Here is a 17,717-nt window from a genome sequence, read left to right as displayed (position 1 = left end):
CTCTCGTCCCCCAATATTTCCGTTTTCACAAAATTATGAACTGTTCCTAGTCATTGACGTGTCTATTCTTCTGTAGTCTCGACAGGTGTCATACTGTACATTGGTTAAGCCCTTCTGGTTGGCCGTGCGGTCTAACGCACGGCTATCCGGGCGGGAAGGAGCGCCTGGTCCCCGGCACGAATCCGCTCGGCGGATTGGTGTCGAGTTCCGGTGAGCCGGCCAGTCTGTGGATGATTTTTAAGCGGTTTTCCATCTGCCTCGGCCAATGCGGGCTGGTTCCCCTTATTCCGCCTCAGCTACACTATGTCGCCGATTGCTGCGCAAACAAGTTCTCCACGTACGCATACACCACCATTACTCTACCACGCAAACATAGGGGTCAGACTCGTCTGGTATGAGACGTTCCCTGGGGGGTCCACCGGGTGCGCCGAACCGCACAATAACCCTGGGTTCGGTCTGGGGCGGCGGAGGGGTGAAGTGGACTGCGGTAGTCGTCGTGGGGTTGCGGACCACTGCGGCTGCGGCGGGGACGAAGCCTCTCCGTCGTATCTAGGTCCCCGGTAAACATAACATAACATAACATACATTGGTTATATAATACGAGTCATGTGGTACGGATATATTACTGTCGCAATAAATGCGATGAATAGTGAGAGCAAACCTGTCACAGAAATGAAAACAACAAATAAAAGGGTCTGAACTATGTTACAACGAAGTGATTCAAGAGTCAGCACTTCCAAAAAGGACCGCAAAAGTCATAACATACAGTACTTGTGTAGAACAGGGAGTATGTACGTCTGCAGATCCCTTCCTTATACTTCACTGTTCAAATGGTTCAAATGGCTCTGAGCACTATGGGACTTAACAACTGAGGTCATCAGTCCCCTAGACTTAGAACTACTTAAACCTAAGTAACCAAAGGACATCACACACATCCATGCCCGAGGCAGGATTCGAACCTGAGACCGTAGCGGTCTCGCGGTTCCAGACTGAAGCGCCTAGAACCGCTCGGCTACAACAGGCGGCATACTTCACTGTCACAAACAGACTGTACACAGGGACACACGTAAATTTGAATACAGTGAACAGACACTTCAATGACCCGACGGCTCCAACACCGTCAACACACAACCACAACGCCGTGGCTATTCAAATTCGCTGGATATTGCAAACCTTGAGCTTGGACCACACAGACTTTCTACTTTGCCTCTCTTTTCGGAGTTCAGTACACCTTCTTCCTATTTCCGTGCTTGATCTGTGTTCAGTTTTTGACAAGCTCTCCACTGGGCAATATTAAAACTAAATCTGAGACGGGTGCGATGGGGAGTTTGCGTTGTAAGTAACTATGGACGAAGACTTCTTTATAATATGTAGTGAGGAGCAAGACAATGCTTGACGCTATCGATCAGAGTCCCGTTGAACCTCGCATTCGGAAAGAGTTTCCAAAGAGCAAGTTAAAGCCTGATTTTCTCGACCCACAGCTCAATTGTTGCCTCTCGATCTTCAGTGAATTCTTGACACCGTAAAGTTCTCTGTCTTTTAGTCGTTTTGGTGCACTGAGAAAGACTCGACCATTCTCTAGACATTCTAAATAGTACACGAAACTAAATCAAAAAGTAAAATGTAAATGTCGTGAAACTTCCTGGCAGATTAAAACTGTGTGCCGGACCGAGACTCGAACTCGGGACCTTTGCCTTTAGCGGGCAAGCGCTTTTAGGAGTGCTAGTTCTGCAAGGTTCGCAGGAGAGCTTCTATAAAGTTTGGAAAGTGGGAGACGAGGTACTGGCAGAAGTAAAGCTATGAGGACGGGGCGTGAGTCGTGCTTGGGTAGCTCAGTTGCTAGAGCACTTGCCCGCGAAAGGCAAAGGTCCCGAGTTCGAGTCTCGGTCCGGATCACAGTTTTAATCTGCCAGGAAGTTTCATATCAGCGCACACTCCGCTGGAGAGTGAAAATCTCATTCTGTAACTGTCGTGTTACTAGAGCCTCCCGTCGCGTAAACCATTCGTCGGGTGCAAGTCTTTAGATTTGACGCCACTTAGAGGACTTGCGCGTCGATGGGGATGAAATGATGATGATTAGGACAACACATCACCCAGTCCCTAGCGGAGAAAATCTCCGACCCAGCAAGGAATCGAACCCGGGCCCTTAGGATTGACATTCTGTCACGCTGACCACTCAGCTACCAGGGGCGTACAATGAAAAGTAGGCACTGAAATCACAACTCAATAAATTCTTTTTTCCTAGACTATAAGTCAAATATAAGTTAAACCTATCCAAAGAAGAGAAACAATATTGTAAAGTCTTTAATACACAAAGCGAAACCAATAAATCCATTAACATTAACGAACTGTCCGCCCGCGACAGCTGAGTGGTCAGCGTAACAGAATGTCATTCCTAAGGGCCCGGGTTCGATTCCCGGCTGGGTCGGCGATTTTCTCCGCTCAGGGACTGGGTGTTGTGTTGTCCTAATCATCATCATATCATCCCCATCGACGCGCAAGTCGCCGAAGAGGCGTCAAATCGAAAGACTTGCACCCGACGAACGGTTTACCCGCCGGGAGGCCCTCGTCACACGACATTTACATTTACTAGCGAACTAACTTCAATCTTAGTTTGTGTTGGTAAAGACAGCATGGCGGCGCTTAATTCTGTCAATGACACAAAAACAAACAAATAAAAGACACTTTCCGAAAACGCCATGAAGGCACATTGGTACTGAGCAGCCACCGTGTCATCCTCAGCAGTTAGGTGTCACCGGATGTGGATAAGGGGTGGGGGGTGGGGGAGGCATGTGGTCAGCGCACCGCTCTCCCAGCTGTTGTCAGTTTTCGCGACCGGAGCCGCTACTTCTCAGTCAAATGGTTCAAATGGCTCTAAGCACTATGCGACTTAACTTCTGAGGTCATCAGTCGCCTAGAACTTAGAACTAATTAAACCTAACTAACCTAAGGACATCACACACATCCATGCCCGAGGCAGGATTCGAACCTGCGACCGGAGCGGTCACGCTGTTCCAGACTGAAGCGCCTGGAACAGCACGGCCACTCCGGCCGGCTGAGAACCATCAGCTGTCTATTGGGATATTTTTAAAAACTTTGTTTGTCTATCTGAACAAGCTAATTTCCAGTAGCAGTTGTCGAATTTACAGGTAACTTGAGCGCAGCTGAGGCCAACATATAAGCTATACTTAATCAAACCCGGATCACAAGAGAAATCTTATTTCAAAGTTTTACAAGAGTGCTCAACTTAGTAGTTCGATGTTTACCTCAGTGGCACGATGATCACAGCATAGCACACCAGAGAATCAATACATGGTGCTGCTAATTTCGCAGTATACAAAAGAATCAATAGTTGGCGGTGGCTATTCCTTTTTTACCTTAGTGACAAGTAGTTTCGCCAGTTTATGTCATTGACGCCAACTGCCTTGCCGCAGTGGTATCACCGGTTTCCGACAATTCAGCGAAGATTAGCACTTTCGGGCGTGGCTAGCACTGGGTTGGGTCACCGTCTGGATCTGCTGAGTGCTGTTGGCAAGCGGGGTGCGCTTAGTCCTTGTGAGGCCAATTGAGGAGCTACTTGACTGAGAAGTGCCGGCCGGTGTGGCCGTGCGGTTAAAGGCGCTTCAGTCTGGAACCGCGCGACCGCTACGGTCGCAGGTTCGAATCCTGCCTCGGGCATGGATGTGTGTGATGTCCTTAGGTTAGTTAGGTTTAAGTAGTTCTAAGTTCTAGGGGACTGATGACCTCAGGAGTTAAGTCCCGTAGTGCGCAGTACCATTTGAACTAGTTGGTTTTGATCATCTGATGGTTTTACAGGACAGAAAATGACAGCGCCATCTACAAACAATCCAAGAGGTTTGTTCAGATTGTCTTCTAAATCGTTTATGTAGATCAGTAACAGCAGAGAGACTATAACATTTGACTGGGGAACGGCAGATATTACTTTTGTTTTACTCAATCATCTTCCATCATTTACTACGAACTGTGGCGTTTCTGAAAGGAAGGAAGCCTTGTAACTAAAAAAAAAAAAAAAAAAACAACTAAGTTCATGGATACAAAGTTTCGAAGTACACACCCGAGCAACGCTGGGTTTCTCAGCTAGATTAATGGTGTATACTGTAAAAATTCCGACCGCTACAGCACTCATAGAAAAATGCATGCATATTATAAAAATGGATGTACGTATGTATGTATGTATATATGTTCTGCACATCTGCTACTAAACTACTGGACCGATGTCAAGCAGAGTTGGTGCACATATCACTTAGTGTCCGAAAATTATCGCTGTGGGATAATAATCACCTATCTGTCAAAGGAGCGGCGGTGGATGTGAAAAACCAGTTTAGTCCACACCGTGCGGTTAGCCATACTTCAATCATCCAGACGATAACTCCTGCTGGATGATGAAAGGAAAAAAAGTTTATCGCTTACCACATTTTCACTGTTCATGCAGTAAAACTGCCGCATAAAGTGTGACGTTTGAATTTCCTGCTTTACTACTAACTATATTCGTGAAACACATCGCAGGCAGTATTCACATATGTCGGTGAATGTACCACAAAAATTATATCATCCTACGACGCGTGATTCAGGAGATGTGACGTCATAAACACTGACATGCGTGAAAGACTACCGCATCAAGTAAGACGTTTAAAATTTATTACTTCGTTGGTACTGACTCTGTTCACAACTAATTTCGGAAATAATATCCACATATGCCGCTGAAAGTTTCTACACAAATATATCACTCTAGGACACATAGTTTCGGAGAGGTATGACATCAAGTACTTAGATGCGTGAAATACTTCACAATATGTACGACATTTAAATTCGTTATATCTTTCTTACTATCTCGATTTGAAACAAATTTCGCAGGCGGCATCCACATATGCCAATCAATGAACGTAAAAAAAATATCACTGTCTAACATATAGTTCAGGAGTATGACGTCATAAACACTAAGATTTGTGAAAAGCTGCTGCCCAAGCATGTTTCAATTTATTACATCTTTACTACTACCTCTATTCATAACATATTTTGAAGACTGTAGCGACATATACCACTGGACGTACCTGCAAAATTATATCAGTCTATACAACATAGTTCAGGAGATCTGACGTCATAAACATTGTGCTGCTTGAAAATCAAAATCCAGACCGAAATTTACTAAAGATATAGCGGAAATATGGGTACAAATACGTGAGAAATACATTATATGTACGTAAAATACATTTGGTGTGTGAGTACACAGGCAACTCCAAGCATAAAAAGCTTGTAGTAAGCGCTTGGAATGATTCCAACCAAATTTGGTAGACATTTTAGTTACAATCTGGAAAGAAGTGCTGTGGGGGGTAAGAAACACCAGTTTCCTATTGGGGTGAGCGTGATAATGTGGAGAGTGATGGGGAGAGGAGGAGATGAGCAGAGAGAGGGCAGATGAGGACATGGACAGAGAAAAAGAAGTGGAGGAGATGAAGAGCGGCCAAGCGGTTCTAGGCGCTACAGTCTGGAACCACGCGACCGCTACGGTCGCAGGTTCGAATCCTGCCTCGGGCATGGATGTGTGTGATGTCCTTAGGTTAGTTAGGTTTAACTAGTTTTAAGTTTTAGGGGACTGATGACCGCAGAAGTTAAGTCCCATAGGGCTCAGAGCCATTTGAACCATTTGAGATGAAGAGCGAGGGGTGAGAGGAGGTGAAGAGGAGGTGTAAGAAAGAGGAGAGGAGGAGACAGAGAAAGGAAAGAGGAGGAGACAAAGAGGGAGAGGGAGATGAAGATATTGGACAGAGAGAGTGGTGAGGAGAGATGGGGAGGAGCAGAATGATAGGGGGGAGGAGAAGGTGGAATTGGAGGTGGGAGGAGGTGATGGACAGAGAGGGGAAGGAGCAGATGGACAAAAGAGGGAGGAGCATGTTGACAGTGAGAGGGGGGAGGAGGAGGTGGAGAGATAAAGAGAAAGAGAAAGAGAGAGAGAGAGAGAGAGAGAGAGAGAGAGAGAGAGGGATAGGCGAGGATGGTCAGACAGTAGGGGTAGAAGAAGTCGACAGACAGGGGGTGGGGGAGAAATGACAGAGAGGGGGTGAGAGAAGGGGGAGATGGACGGAGAGGGGGTGAGGGAAGGAGGAGGTGGACTAATAGCAGACTGGAATAAATACATAGCTGGACAATCCTGATAGTCAGTTATTAGTACATATAAAAGAAATGTTGACTGATTTGTCAACAAATTCTAATGGCTCTGAGCACTATGGGACTCAACTTCTGAGGTCATTAGTCCTCTAGAACTTAGAACTAGTTAAACCTAATTAGCCTAAGGACATCACACACATCCATGCCCGAGGTAGGATTCGAACCTGCGACCGTAGCGGTCTCGCGGTTCCAGACTGCAGCCCCGACTCTTAAAGGAAATATGTTGTGAGAGAAAAATTGTGGGGAGCTATTTATTGAACATCCCTTGTATGAAGGTGGCCTCGACGCTACTCACTTCTTGGCATCGCCGTTTTTCTGCTGCAGCTGCTGCTGCTTCTGTGCGGCCAAGGCGGCCGCCGGGCAGCGCGCCTTGTGCACCTGCTGGCGGCCGGCGTTGCTGGGCAGCACCCGCGGCTGGCTGGAGAAGGAGTAGAGCAGCACCTGGCGCTGGTCCAGGCCCCCAGCCCTGGGGAGGCCGAGCAGCGCGGCCAGCTCCGGCGGCGGCTCCAGGAAGCAGCCCGACTTGACCGTCGTCACGAACATGGGCCGCTCCCTGCCCTGGCCGGGCGGCGCCGCGCGGCCGCGGCCGCCCGGCTGCTGGGGAGGCGTGCCCTCCTCCCCTGGAGAGGAGCGCTTCTTGCGCGCCAGCTTGGGCGACTCGGTCTGCGCGCCGGCGGCGCCGTTCTGCAGGTTGTTGCGGTAGTTGTTGTGCTTGGCGACGGCCGCCGCCGCCATGCTGCCGTACAGGTGGAAGTAGGAGTAGTCGGCCGGGCCCGCGCTCGTGTAGCAGTTGCGGTGATAGCCCTTGTGCCCGGCGTTGTTGCTCACCAGGCTGGCGCTCAGGTTGTTCACCGACTTGCTCAGCACCTTCTCCCCTGCGACGTTGCTCTTCTTCTTGGGGTCCGAGATGTTGTTCTGTGACCGCGTGATCCGGTTATTGTTATTGTTGTTGTTGTTGTACTTCCTGGTCTTGGTGAAGAGTGGGACGCCTTCCTTCTCGGCCTTCAGTTCCATCAGCTTGCGCTGCAGCGCCTTCACGTTCAGCTCCTGGTGTTCCGGAGGCAGTGGCTCATTGTCGCGCAGAAGGGTGAAGCTCGCGGACGTCACAGAGATGTCGTCGTTCAAGTCGTTGACGATTACGGTAGTCGACGTGGCGGTCGTTGTCGCCGACGTGGACGATGTTCCTCGTCCGCCTGACCCTGATGACGTCACACCTCTCGGTCTCGAGATGACGGGCATTGCAGAGTACCGACCTTGCGCATAGGAAGACACCACTTCCTTCTATCGCCTTCTTAGTAACCGAGACAACGGGCTTCGGCTTGAAGTACACAAGTCTTCACTGTCTGTTAGCCTGTATTATTGGCCAAACGTCTTTATTCACACACATTAGATGTGCAGGGTAAATCAGCCGCCGCAAAATTACAGGGAAGTTAAAAATTCACTACATCTCTGAAATAATCTGCTGATAATACAGATTATAGTTTAAGATTTAGACTTGAACCGTGATACTTCACCCGTTCTCAGAATGTAATACGTTAACAACCACTTATACAGTACCAATATTTACAATATGAGAGAAGAATCTTTGCAGCACGATTTGATTTATCAAGAAACAGTTCTTTACTTCTTAAAAGTTAGTCAACGGTACACTACGCTTACTTCATTAGAGTTAAATGTTTCACATACCTATCGGACGTTTGTCTTGAGTATTCCAAAATCAATCACATTTCTTTCTTCCATTTCCCACGATAAAGAGAAAAGTTTAAAGAAAAATAGCCTACTTAATAGTGCTGGAAACTAATTGCCCTTAGAGTCCACTAACAAGTGTTAAGTTCACTAAAAAGTGTTAAGTGTATATGTAACACAAAGTTATTCAATAACAGTTTTGCTCAACAGATATTTTGTCCTTCAGACACTGTTAATCTCCAAATAGTGACTCTCGAATAATGGTGACTTCATTAAAACAACTACATACTCACTTAACAAGTCATGGGAGGTTTCAGTTGCAGAATTTATCTTCATTCAGTCTTTACACGGGCATTACCACAAACCACTTTCTTCAAGACTGCGGTAAGTCTTCTAGTCCAAATTATCTTGAGATTTGATACGACGCTGCGTGTCGTTGCGTAAATATTCTTTGCTAATAGCGCGACTATTTTCCTCTTCATCACTTTCCAAACATCAGCATTTTACAACAACAGTATTAGATTCTCGGATCGAAATTGAAAGCGAATTCCCGCGAAGGTGTACTATAGATACAGATCTGGCATACCTTCAATGCCAGATTCCTAAGCAAATAACTCAAATGTCACTAGTATTACATGCCAAGCTCAGAAAAAACTGTTGGGAATAGATTTATTTTTATTCATGAATTTTAACAGTTTCAATTTTATTCGTGTCTAAGGACGTTTTTCTACATGACTGTCTGCCAAGTGTCTGGAACAGAAATGCTAAGTTACGGACTAATTAAAATTTCGTGCGACGCTCACTATACTGTTGTCGATGCAGAGCTATAAAATGTTTTTTTTTTCCTACTGTCTGAAACTAGCGTGACTTTGACCGGCAGTCAGAATTCGATTACTGAATTCTCGCGCGTCCGGAGTAGCAGTCGATAGCGCTGGCTGTCCAAAGTGCATTTATGGCTCGCTGTGGTCGATTCCGCTCTCGAATAATAAATGCGCTGGCGGCAGCAAAGCGTACACAAGCGCAGCGAGCACAACCACCACACTTAGCTCTGACACCCTTAAAGCAGGAGCCCCGAGAAATACAACGAAGGTCTTAGTTAAATTTTCGTGTCAAGAAATGTTCACTGATCTCAGTTCGCATAATTCATCTTTTACCGTGAGACTTATTGTGTAAAGCACCTGTGGGGAAAGATTTTCTTTCTTAAATTTTTACATCATGTCTCAGCCTGAAATTGAAATCTCGCAATTACATAGAATTTTAGAAAGTGTAAAACGAAATCTACCTCAAACGCCGAAGAAACTCTCCCGAGTATTTTTCTGTTACAAATTTCGATTTTATTGCACGTATGGCAGTTGTTCCATGCAACAAGCTACCACAATTGTGGCAACCAGGCCCCTTCAGCATTTATTAATTACGATTCGTGATTCGAGTGTACATAACACTGTTGAAAAATCTGAACTGTAGTTATTAAAACTGAATTCATATAGGATAGAGATAGTCAACCTCTACTGCTACCGACTTTATAACATGCCTTAGTGCATGAAGTACTCCTATTTGGATTATGTGCCATTTACGATATTAGTGTAACGCCGTGGTGACGAATGTAAGCTGGTCTAGAGCTTTCAGTGTGTGCTGTAAATTTGAAGGACGATGTACTGATCTGTTTTTTATGGTTAAACACTTAGCTTTACACTTCCATCGGTGTCGTAATAAGAAGTTGCCCCAAACAGCAGTGACCTCTTCTCCGTAGGTCCTCCAGACGAACTGGCCGTTGCATTAAAACACTCCCACCTTCCAGCGAAGTGGTGTAAGGGGAGGGAGGGATGTGGTGGGGGTCGAGAGGGACAGTGGTCACGGCAAGTGGCCACTGGTCAGTCGGATAGCCCCGGCGCATGCGCAGGTGCCACGCACCGGCATTTCCACGATACTTCTCTCCAAGCGACGCTACCCGCTACTTTCTTCCTCCCCCTTCTGCTCCATATTCATCTTGTTCTCCTCCCCCTTCTTATTCGCCTTTGAGTATAAGAAACCAGTAAAGCCCTCTCAACGCGCTGTCAGATTTTGCTTGCGATAGCAGCCTGTTTCTCAGTTTTAAAGGTCTCGTGATCAATACCTTGCCCTGAGGCGCTTACGGCAGTTGTGCAGTAGCAGTGCATTTCTCTTCGAAAAACCGTCGTTGCTCGTATGTTTTGCAGGCTCCGGGGGGCTTCTGTACACTCTGTTAGCCGTTCAACAACTCCATTACCCGACGGTGAACGAATCCTTAGTTTGCCGACGGCTGCATAAAGGTTACAGAAAACGAAGAGTATAGGTAGTTCATCTTGTGGCTATGGCTCACTTTTTTACTGTGTTTGCTTCCTAATACGTAATTACGGAAATGTGCCGCTTTCTTGAGCAGCTCCTTCCCCCCTCCGCTTTCAATCACAAATTTAGAAACCTCATACATAACCTACATATTCCCACGGCATTTTTCGAAATCAAACACTTCAACCTAACTAACGACAGTTAAAGAACAAATACCAAACCAGTAATGAAATCAGAATATAATATAATGGCAGTACTATAATCTAACATTAGCAAAGCAGAAAAAACAACAGCTTTCATTTTAGGTCTAACATTTTGGTAAGAAACTTGACATAACGTTGAAAAATCCTTCTCCATTGCATATCAGATCCTGGAACAAAATATCAACTGTATTCCAAACGTCAGACAGCCACATAAATATCAGTATGTGATACTAAAACGAATATTTTTCTTGTTAATAATTTTCTGTTAATCCGCACTAATATTGTAAATGCGAAGACAACTCTGGTACGGTTTGACGACTAATCCACTAAACCGAAAATACTTTTATTGTCTGATATGGCTTTATACGACTGAATATAATGGATATACAATGCTTATACAACCCTAAACGTGTTTAATGCATACTTCTACACCAATATTATTGAATGCGAATGTAATATTATCTGATACGTTTTCACGACCAAAACGCTGAAAAGATCTCGATGAAATCTGGCATGGAGACAGCTTGAACCCGTAGGAAGACCATAGAATACTTTAGAAAGAAAGAAAAAAGACCGTAAGAGGATGAAGTAAGGAGTGAAACGCGGTTTTTTACTCAGTGAATATAAATCATGTTAAAAATTGTTAAATTTGTTAAATGAAGCCCATGCCTACCACAGTAGTACAAGATTATATGAATAATGAGAGATTGAAGAAATGTATGATGAGATAAAAGAGATTACTCAAATGGTTAAAGGAGATGATAATTTAATATTCATGGGGGACTGAAATTCTATAGTAGGGAAAAGAAGAGAACGAGAAGTAGTAGGTGAATATGTAATGGGGCTAAGGAATGAAAGAGGAAGCCTCCTGGTAGAATTTTGCACAGCGCATAACTAATCATAGCCAACACTTGGTTCACGAATCATAAAAGAAGGTTGTATACATGGAAAAAGCCTGGAGACACTAGAAGGTATCAGATAGTTTATATAATGGTAAGACAGAGATTTAGGAACCAGGTTTTAAATTGTAAGACATTTCCAGGGGCGGATGTGGACTCTGACCACAATTTGTTGATTATGAACTGTATTTTAAAACTGAAAGAATTTAGGAATATGAGAACTAGATAAACTGAAAGAACCAGAGGTTGTAGAAAGTTTCAGAGAGAACATTAGGGACGACTAACAACAAAAAGGGAAAGATACACAATATAAGAAGAATCGGTAGCTTTGAGAGATGATATAGTGTAGGCAGCAAAGGATGAAGTAGGTAAAAAGAAGAGGCCTAGTAGTAATCTTTGGGTATCAGAAGAGATATTGAATTCAACTGATGAAAGGAGAAAATGTAAAAATGCAGTAAATGAAGCAGGCGAAGAGGAATACAAAGCCTCAAAAATGAGATCGAGAGGAAGTGCAAAATGGCTAAGCAGGGATGGCTAGAGGACAAATGTAATGCTGTAGAAGCATATATCACTAGGGGTAAGATAGATACTGCCTACAGGAAAATTAAAGAGACATTTGGGGAGAAGAGAACCACCTGCATTAATATCGAGAAGACCAGTCCTAAGCAAAGAAGGGAAAGCAAAAAGGTGGAAGGAGTATATACAGAGTCTATACAAGCGCGATGTGCTTGAAAGCAATGCTATTGAAATGGAAGAGGAAGTAGTGAAGATGAGATGGAGGTATAATACTGTGTGAAAAAATTGACAGAGCACTGAATGACTTAAGTTGAAACAAGGCCCTGGGTGTAGACAACATTCCATTAGAACTACTGATAGCCTTGGATGAGCCAGCCATGACCAATCTCTTCCATTTGGCGATATACCCTCTGACTTCAAGAAGAACATAATAATTCAAATCCCAAAGAAAACTGGTGTTGACAGATGTGAAAATTAGCAACTATGAGTTTAATGCGTCACCGTTGCAAAATACTAACACGAATTCCTTACAGAGAAATGGAAAAACTGGTAGAAGCCGACCTCGGGGAAGATCAGTTTGGATTCACTAGAAATGTTGGAACACTCGAGGCAGTACTGACCCTACAACTTATCTTAGAAGATAGGTGAAGGAAAGTCAAATCTACGTTTCTGGCATTTGTAGACTTAGAGAAAGCATTTTACAGTGTTGACTGGAATACTCTCTTTCAAATTCTGAAAGTGGCAGGGTTCAAATACAGGGAGCGAAATGCTATTTTGCTATTTACATTTTGTACAGAAACCAGATGGCAGTTATAAGAGTCAAGGGGCACAAAAAGTAAGCAGTGGTTGAGAAGGGAGTGAAACAGGGTTGTAGCCTATCCCCGATGTTATTCAATCTGTATATTGAGCAAGCAGTAAAGGAAACAAAAGAAAAATATGGAGTAGCAATTAATATCCATGGAGAAGAAATAAAAATTTTGAAGTGTGCCAACGACACTGTAATTATGTCAGAGACAGCAAAGGACCTGGAAGAGCAGTTGAGCGGTAAGGACAGTGTCTTGAAAGGAGGATATAAGACAAACATCAACAAAAGCAAAACAAGTATAATGGAGTGTAGTCTAATTAAATCAGATGATGCTGACGGTATTAGATTACAAAATTAGACACTTAAAGTAGTAGATGAGTTTTGCCATTTGAGGAGCAAAATAATTGATGATGGTCGAAGTAGAGAGGATATGAAATGTAGACTGGCTATGGCAAGGAAAGCGTTTCTAAAGAAGAGAAATTTGTTAACATCGAGTATAGACTTAAGTGCTAGGAAGTCGTTTCTGACAGTATTTGTATGGAGTGTAGCCACGTATGGAAGTGAAACATGGACGATAAACAGTGTAGACAAGAAGAGAATAGAAGCTTTCGAAATGTGGTGCTAGAGAAGACTGCCGAAGACGTGGGTAGATCACGCAACTAATGAAGAGGTACTGAATAGAATCGGGGAGAAGAGAAATTTGTGGTACATCTTGACTAGAAGACGGGATCGGTTCGTAGGACACGTTTTGAGGCATCAAGGGATCTCTAATTTAGTATAGGGGGGAAGCCTGGAGGGTTAAACTCGCAGAGGAAGACCAAGAGATGACTACATTAAGCAGATTCAGAAGGATAAGGGTGGCAGTAGTTATTCGGAGATGAAGAGGCTTGCACAGAAAGAGTAGCACGGAGAGCTGCATCAAACCAGTCTCTGGACAGAAAACCATAACAACAACATCATTATCAACAACAGCAACAACAACGACAGCAGCAGCAACAATGTACACTTTGTATAATGTGTAGGCACTATAATAGCAAGACCCACAGACACTCGTGGCCACACGTCCCCCCTCAGGCAGCGCTCAGCAACAATTCTCAGCGAGCCGCCGCATCATGCATTGCGACAGTTGTGCGGGGGCAGGGCTCGGGGCGAGCAGCGCTTTTGGGAGGAGGTGCACAGGGGCAGGGGAGGTTCCAGCACTTGTCAACAACAGTACTGATACGCGAGCACACCCGCGAGTAACAGCTAGTAATAATTGTCTTCCGTTTTGTTTCTACCAGGAACTGTGAGATCCAGTGCAAGAGAAAGGGCAAAATCGGTCGTAAATTTTAATGTGTTCATTGCAGATCGATTTCAGCTACTGTGTAGCTATCGTCAGTGCAGTTATATCCAAGTCATGATGAGTCGTCGCAAATAAAATTGCGCTTGATATCCCTTCATATTGCACATAACGAACAGTTACAGTTTAACTGTTGGTTATCTGTAATATCAACGGCTAGTAAGTGTGATTTTATTTACGATGAGTCATCATAGCTTGGATATAATTGCACTGAAGATAGCTACACAGTAACTGAAATCGATCTGAGATAAACAGATTAAAAATTTACGATCGATGCTTCGTGCTATCTATCTTGGAGCTAGTAATTGTATAAATGTAAATACCACAATGTCGATACTGTTTGTATTATCAGGTAAAATTTAATTTCTCTATACGTTACTAGATGAGTACTCAGCATTGGCTGGATATTTATTTATTCCAATTCTCTATTAGTCCATTTCCTCGTCCTCCCCTGCTCATCTCATCCTTCATCCCCTCTCTGTCCCACTCTTCCTCTCCTCTCGCAGCCCGTCTCCGCTCTCACGCTCCCTGTTCATCTCCCCCTTTATCCTTTCTCTGTTCATCTCCCCCTCTTCCTTTCCTCAGTCCATTTTCCCATCCCGCTCTCTCTGTTCATCCCCACGTCGCCCCCCTCTGTTTTCCTGTCTCTGTCCATCTCTTCCTCTTTCTTTTCCCTGTCCATCTCCACCCCCCTCTCTCTGTCCATTTCCCTCTTCCCCTCTCTCTCTCTCTCTATCTGCTCCTCCCTCCCGCCTATGTCAATTTTCTCCTTCCACCTCGCTGTCTTTCAAACTCCTTTCCCCACCCCCTTTCCTCTCTCCACATTATCACGCTCACCCCTATAGCATACTGGTGGTTGTTGCTCCCACACTATTTTTTTCCATATCGTAACTAATACAGGGTTATTACAAATGATTGAAGCGATTTCACAGCTCTACAATAACTTTATTATTTGAGATATTTTCACAATGCTTTGCACACACGTACAAAAACTCAAAAAGTTTTTTTAGGCATTCACAAATGTTCGATATGTGCTCCTTTAGTGATTCGGCAGACATCAAGCCGATAATCAAGTTCCTCCCACACTCGGCGCAGCATGTCCCCATCAATGAGTTCGAAAGCATCGTTGATGCGAGCTCGCAGTTCTGGCACGTTTCTTGTTAGAGGAGGTTTAAACACTGAATCTTTCACATAACCCCACAGAAAGAAATCGCATGGTGTTAAGTCGGGAGAGCGTGGAGGCCATGACATGAATTGCTGATCATGATCTCCACCACGACCGATCCATCGATTTTCCGATCTTCTGTTTAAGAAATGCCGAACATCATGATGGAAGTGCGGTGGAGCACCATCCTGTTGAAAGATGAAGTCGGCGCTGTCGGTCTCCAGTTGTGGCATGAGCCAATTTTCCGCGGGCTACGCGTGAAACTTGCCCGCACGCGTTCAACCGTTCTTCGCTCACTGCAGGCCGACCAGTTGATTTCCCCTTACAGAGGCATCCAGAAGCTTTAAACTGCGCATACCATCGCCGAATGGAGTTAGCAGTTGGTGGATCTTTGTTGAACTTCGTCCTGAAGTGTCGTTGCACTGTTATGAGTGTCTGATGTGAGTGCATTTCAAGCACGACATACGCTTTCTCGGCTCCTGTCGCCATTTTGTCTCACTGCGCTCTCGACGCTCTGACGGCAGAAACCTGAAGTGCGGCTTCAGCCGAACAAAACTTTATGAGTTTTTCTACGTATCTGTAGTGTGTCGTGACCATATGTCAATGAATGGAGCTACAGTGAATTTATGAAATCGCTTCAATCATTTGTAATAGCCCTGTATGTGTACCAATTTGGCTGAAATCTTTCTAGAGGCTTAAGATGAATTTTTAGCCGTCCCCTAATGTCTACGAAATGTGTTGCGAGTAGACTTAGTAGTCACGAAGGAATAAATTAAAACTTCATGAATGATGCGGCAGTTATTCATGCATCTCAAAGTTCATGACGTGATATCTGCTGAACCATATGTCGTACAATAATATAATTCCGCTGGTACATTCGATGATATACGTCAATACCGTCTGAAAAATGCGTCGCGAATACAGTCAGTAGTAAAGAAGTAATAAATTAAATCGACATGTAGTAAGCGATAAACATTTACCCTTCATCATTTCACGCGTGTTTTCAGCGAGAAAGAGTTTTATAAAGGTTTGAAATTATCTGTAAAATTTTTTCCAAGTCACTGAAGTGCCTTCGTTCTAATGGGTGACTAAACTGTGACTATTCGAAGAGATTTCGGGATGTCGTCACGATTCTACCGCTGAACCGATTCCGATGAAATTTGATACAGAGATAACTTGAACCCTCAGGAAGAGCATAGGCTACTTCAGAAAGTTGTATCTTTTTGGTTATTATTAATATTTTTAAATATGGTATAATTTATTGGGATGCAGACAACGCTGGCGCGATGGTAGGCGACTCTTAGTGTTTATAGATTATTCCATGACAGTGGAAATCCAATGGTTTTGAGCATGTGGTTTATGATATTGAGATGCTACATCACCTGTCATTGCTGGAGAGTTTCGTTGGACATACAACAATAAAATAGGTAAGCCCGAGAACCACGTTTATAACTATTGCTATAAGTCTCACAAACGTAAGATTTAGCGCATTGTTCTAAGAGAGCTTAAGCTGCGAGAGTCACTCAAATCCAACGATCTTCAGAGCAGTCTCTCATCCGCCAGAACTTGGGTGCAGAACGTGAGGCGTCCTTAAGATTTACAAGAATTTGACAAGTCACAAACCTTGTCGCATTTTAGACGCTGAGAGTTAGGAGTCTTATACAGCTTCCAAGACACTTGAACAGAAAGTTGTACCTTTACATGTGGAACTTGGGACACTCTAGCTGAGGCTGCATTTCACTAACATCTATTAACTGACTATGTTAATCATAAATTAGTCATTTTAGGGGAGATGGATCAACAATCTAGGCTTTGTAATTAATTGAAATGGAAGGAAGAAGCAGTTCAGAAGTGCTGCTATGGTGGCAAAATCTCACATCCAGTATTAGGTGAGCCAGAGGAACCACTAAAAACTCTACTTTTTTTACGAATGTAATGAATTGAGGATTTTTTAATTAACTAGAAAATATAATGCATGCTTTCAAGTTCGACATACAGCAAAGTAATAGAAACACGTTCATTATGTACCTACATACCAGTACTACATACAATTTTTACACATACGTCTCTACACCAATATATACACAGACATCTCATAAAATTACTAATTTACTTACTCACCATCATTCATCATAACAAAACTACTGATATGCGAGCCAAGCAGCGGGTAACAGCTGTTATACAAATATATGTGTATCAATTTTTATAATAAGCATGGGTGTACGGACATGACAGAAAATAAATGAACCTATTGACGAACGTTTCGATGTTAAACAAAATATATTGTGTTCCCTGAAGGCAAAACCGTATGTCAGTAATTGCATTGTAACATATGTTACATAGGAAAAAAACTGTATTTTTTAAATACATTGAAATGAATATGACAATGACGACTACTGCAACGTCATGAAAATGGATTCTCCGTGGTTACGCGCACATATCCATACTAATTAAGCCAGTGATCCACAAACTCTAACTCCAAATTAGGTTTCAACATCAACTAAAAGAATGTGAAATGCTTTTCATGTGATGACACGAAAACAGTCACCAATGTATCAACGAAAAATCGTCTGCTCTAAGTGTGCTCATTAGATGCTATAATTTTAGCAAGTAT

General features: G+C 43.8%; 1 protein-coding gene across 1 annotated transcript in view; it reads right to left on the bottom strand.

Annotated features, from left to right (window-relative positions):
• The window catches only part of LOC126101252 (radial spoke head protein 3 homolog), a 361,559-nt gene extending 354,134 nt beyond the window's left edge, over positions 1-7,425 (bottom strand). The window contains exons 1-2 of the mRNA XM_049911940.1: positions 6,832-7,425; positions 6,482-6,744 (exon numbers count right to left, since the gene is read on the bottom strand). Coding sequence (XP_049767897.1) covers positions 6,482-6,744; positions 6,832-7,425 — 857 coding nt within the window. The remainder of the gene's footprint in view (positions 1-6,481; positions 6,745-6,831) is intronic.
• Positions 7,426-17,717: the final 10,292 nt, after the last annotated feature.

The sequence above is a fragment of the Schistocerca cancellata genome, chromosome 9 (genome assembly GCF_023864275.1).
Source record: "Schistocerca cancellata isolate TAMUIC-IGC-003103 chromosome 9, iqSchCanc2.1, whole genome shotgun sequence".
NCBI classification, from domain to species: domain Eukaryota; kingdom Metazoa; phylum Arthropoda; class Insecta; order Orthoptera; family Acrididae; genus Schistocerca; species Schistocerca cancellata.
Note: the sequence above shows the minus strand (reverse complement) of the source record. Positions and strands in the feature narration are given on the sequence as shown.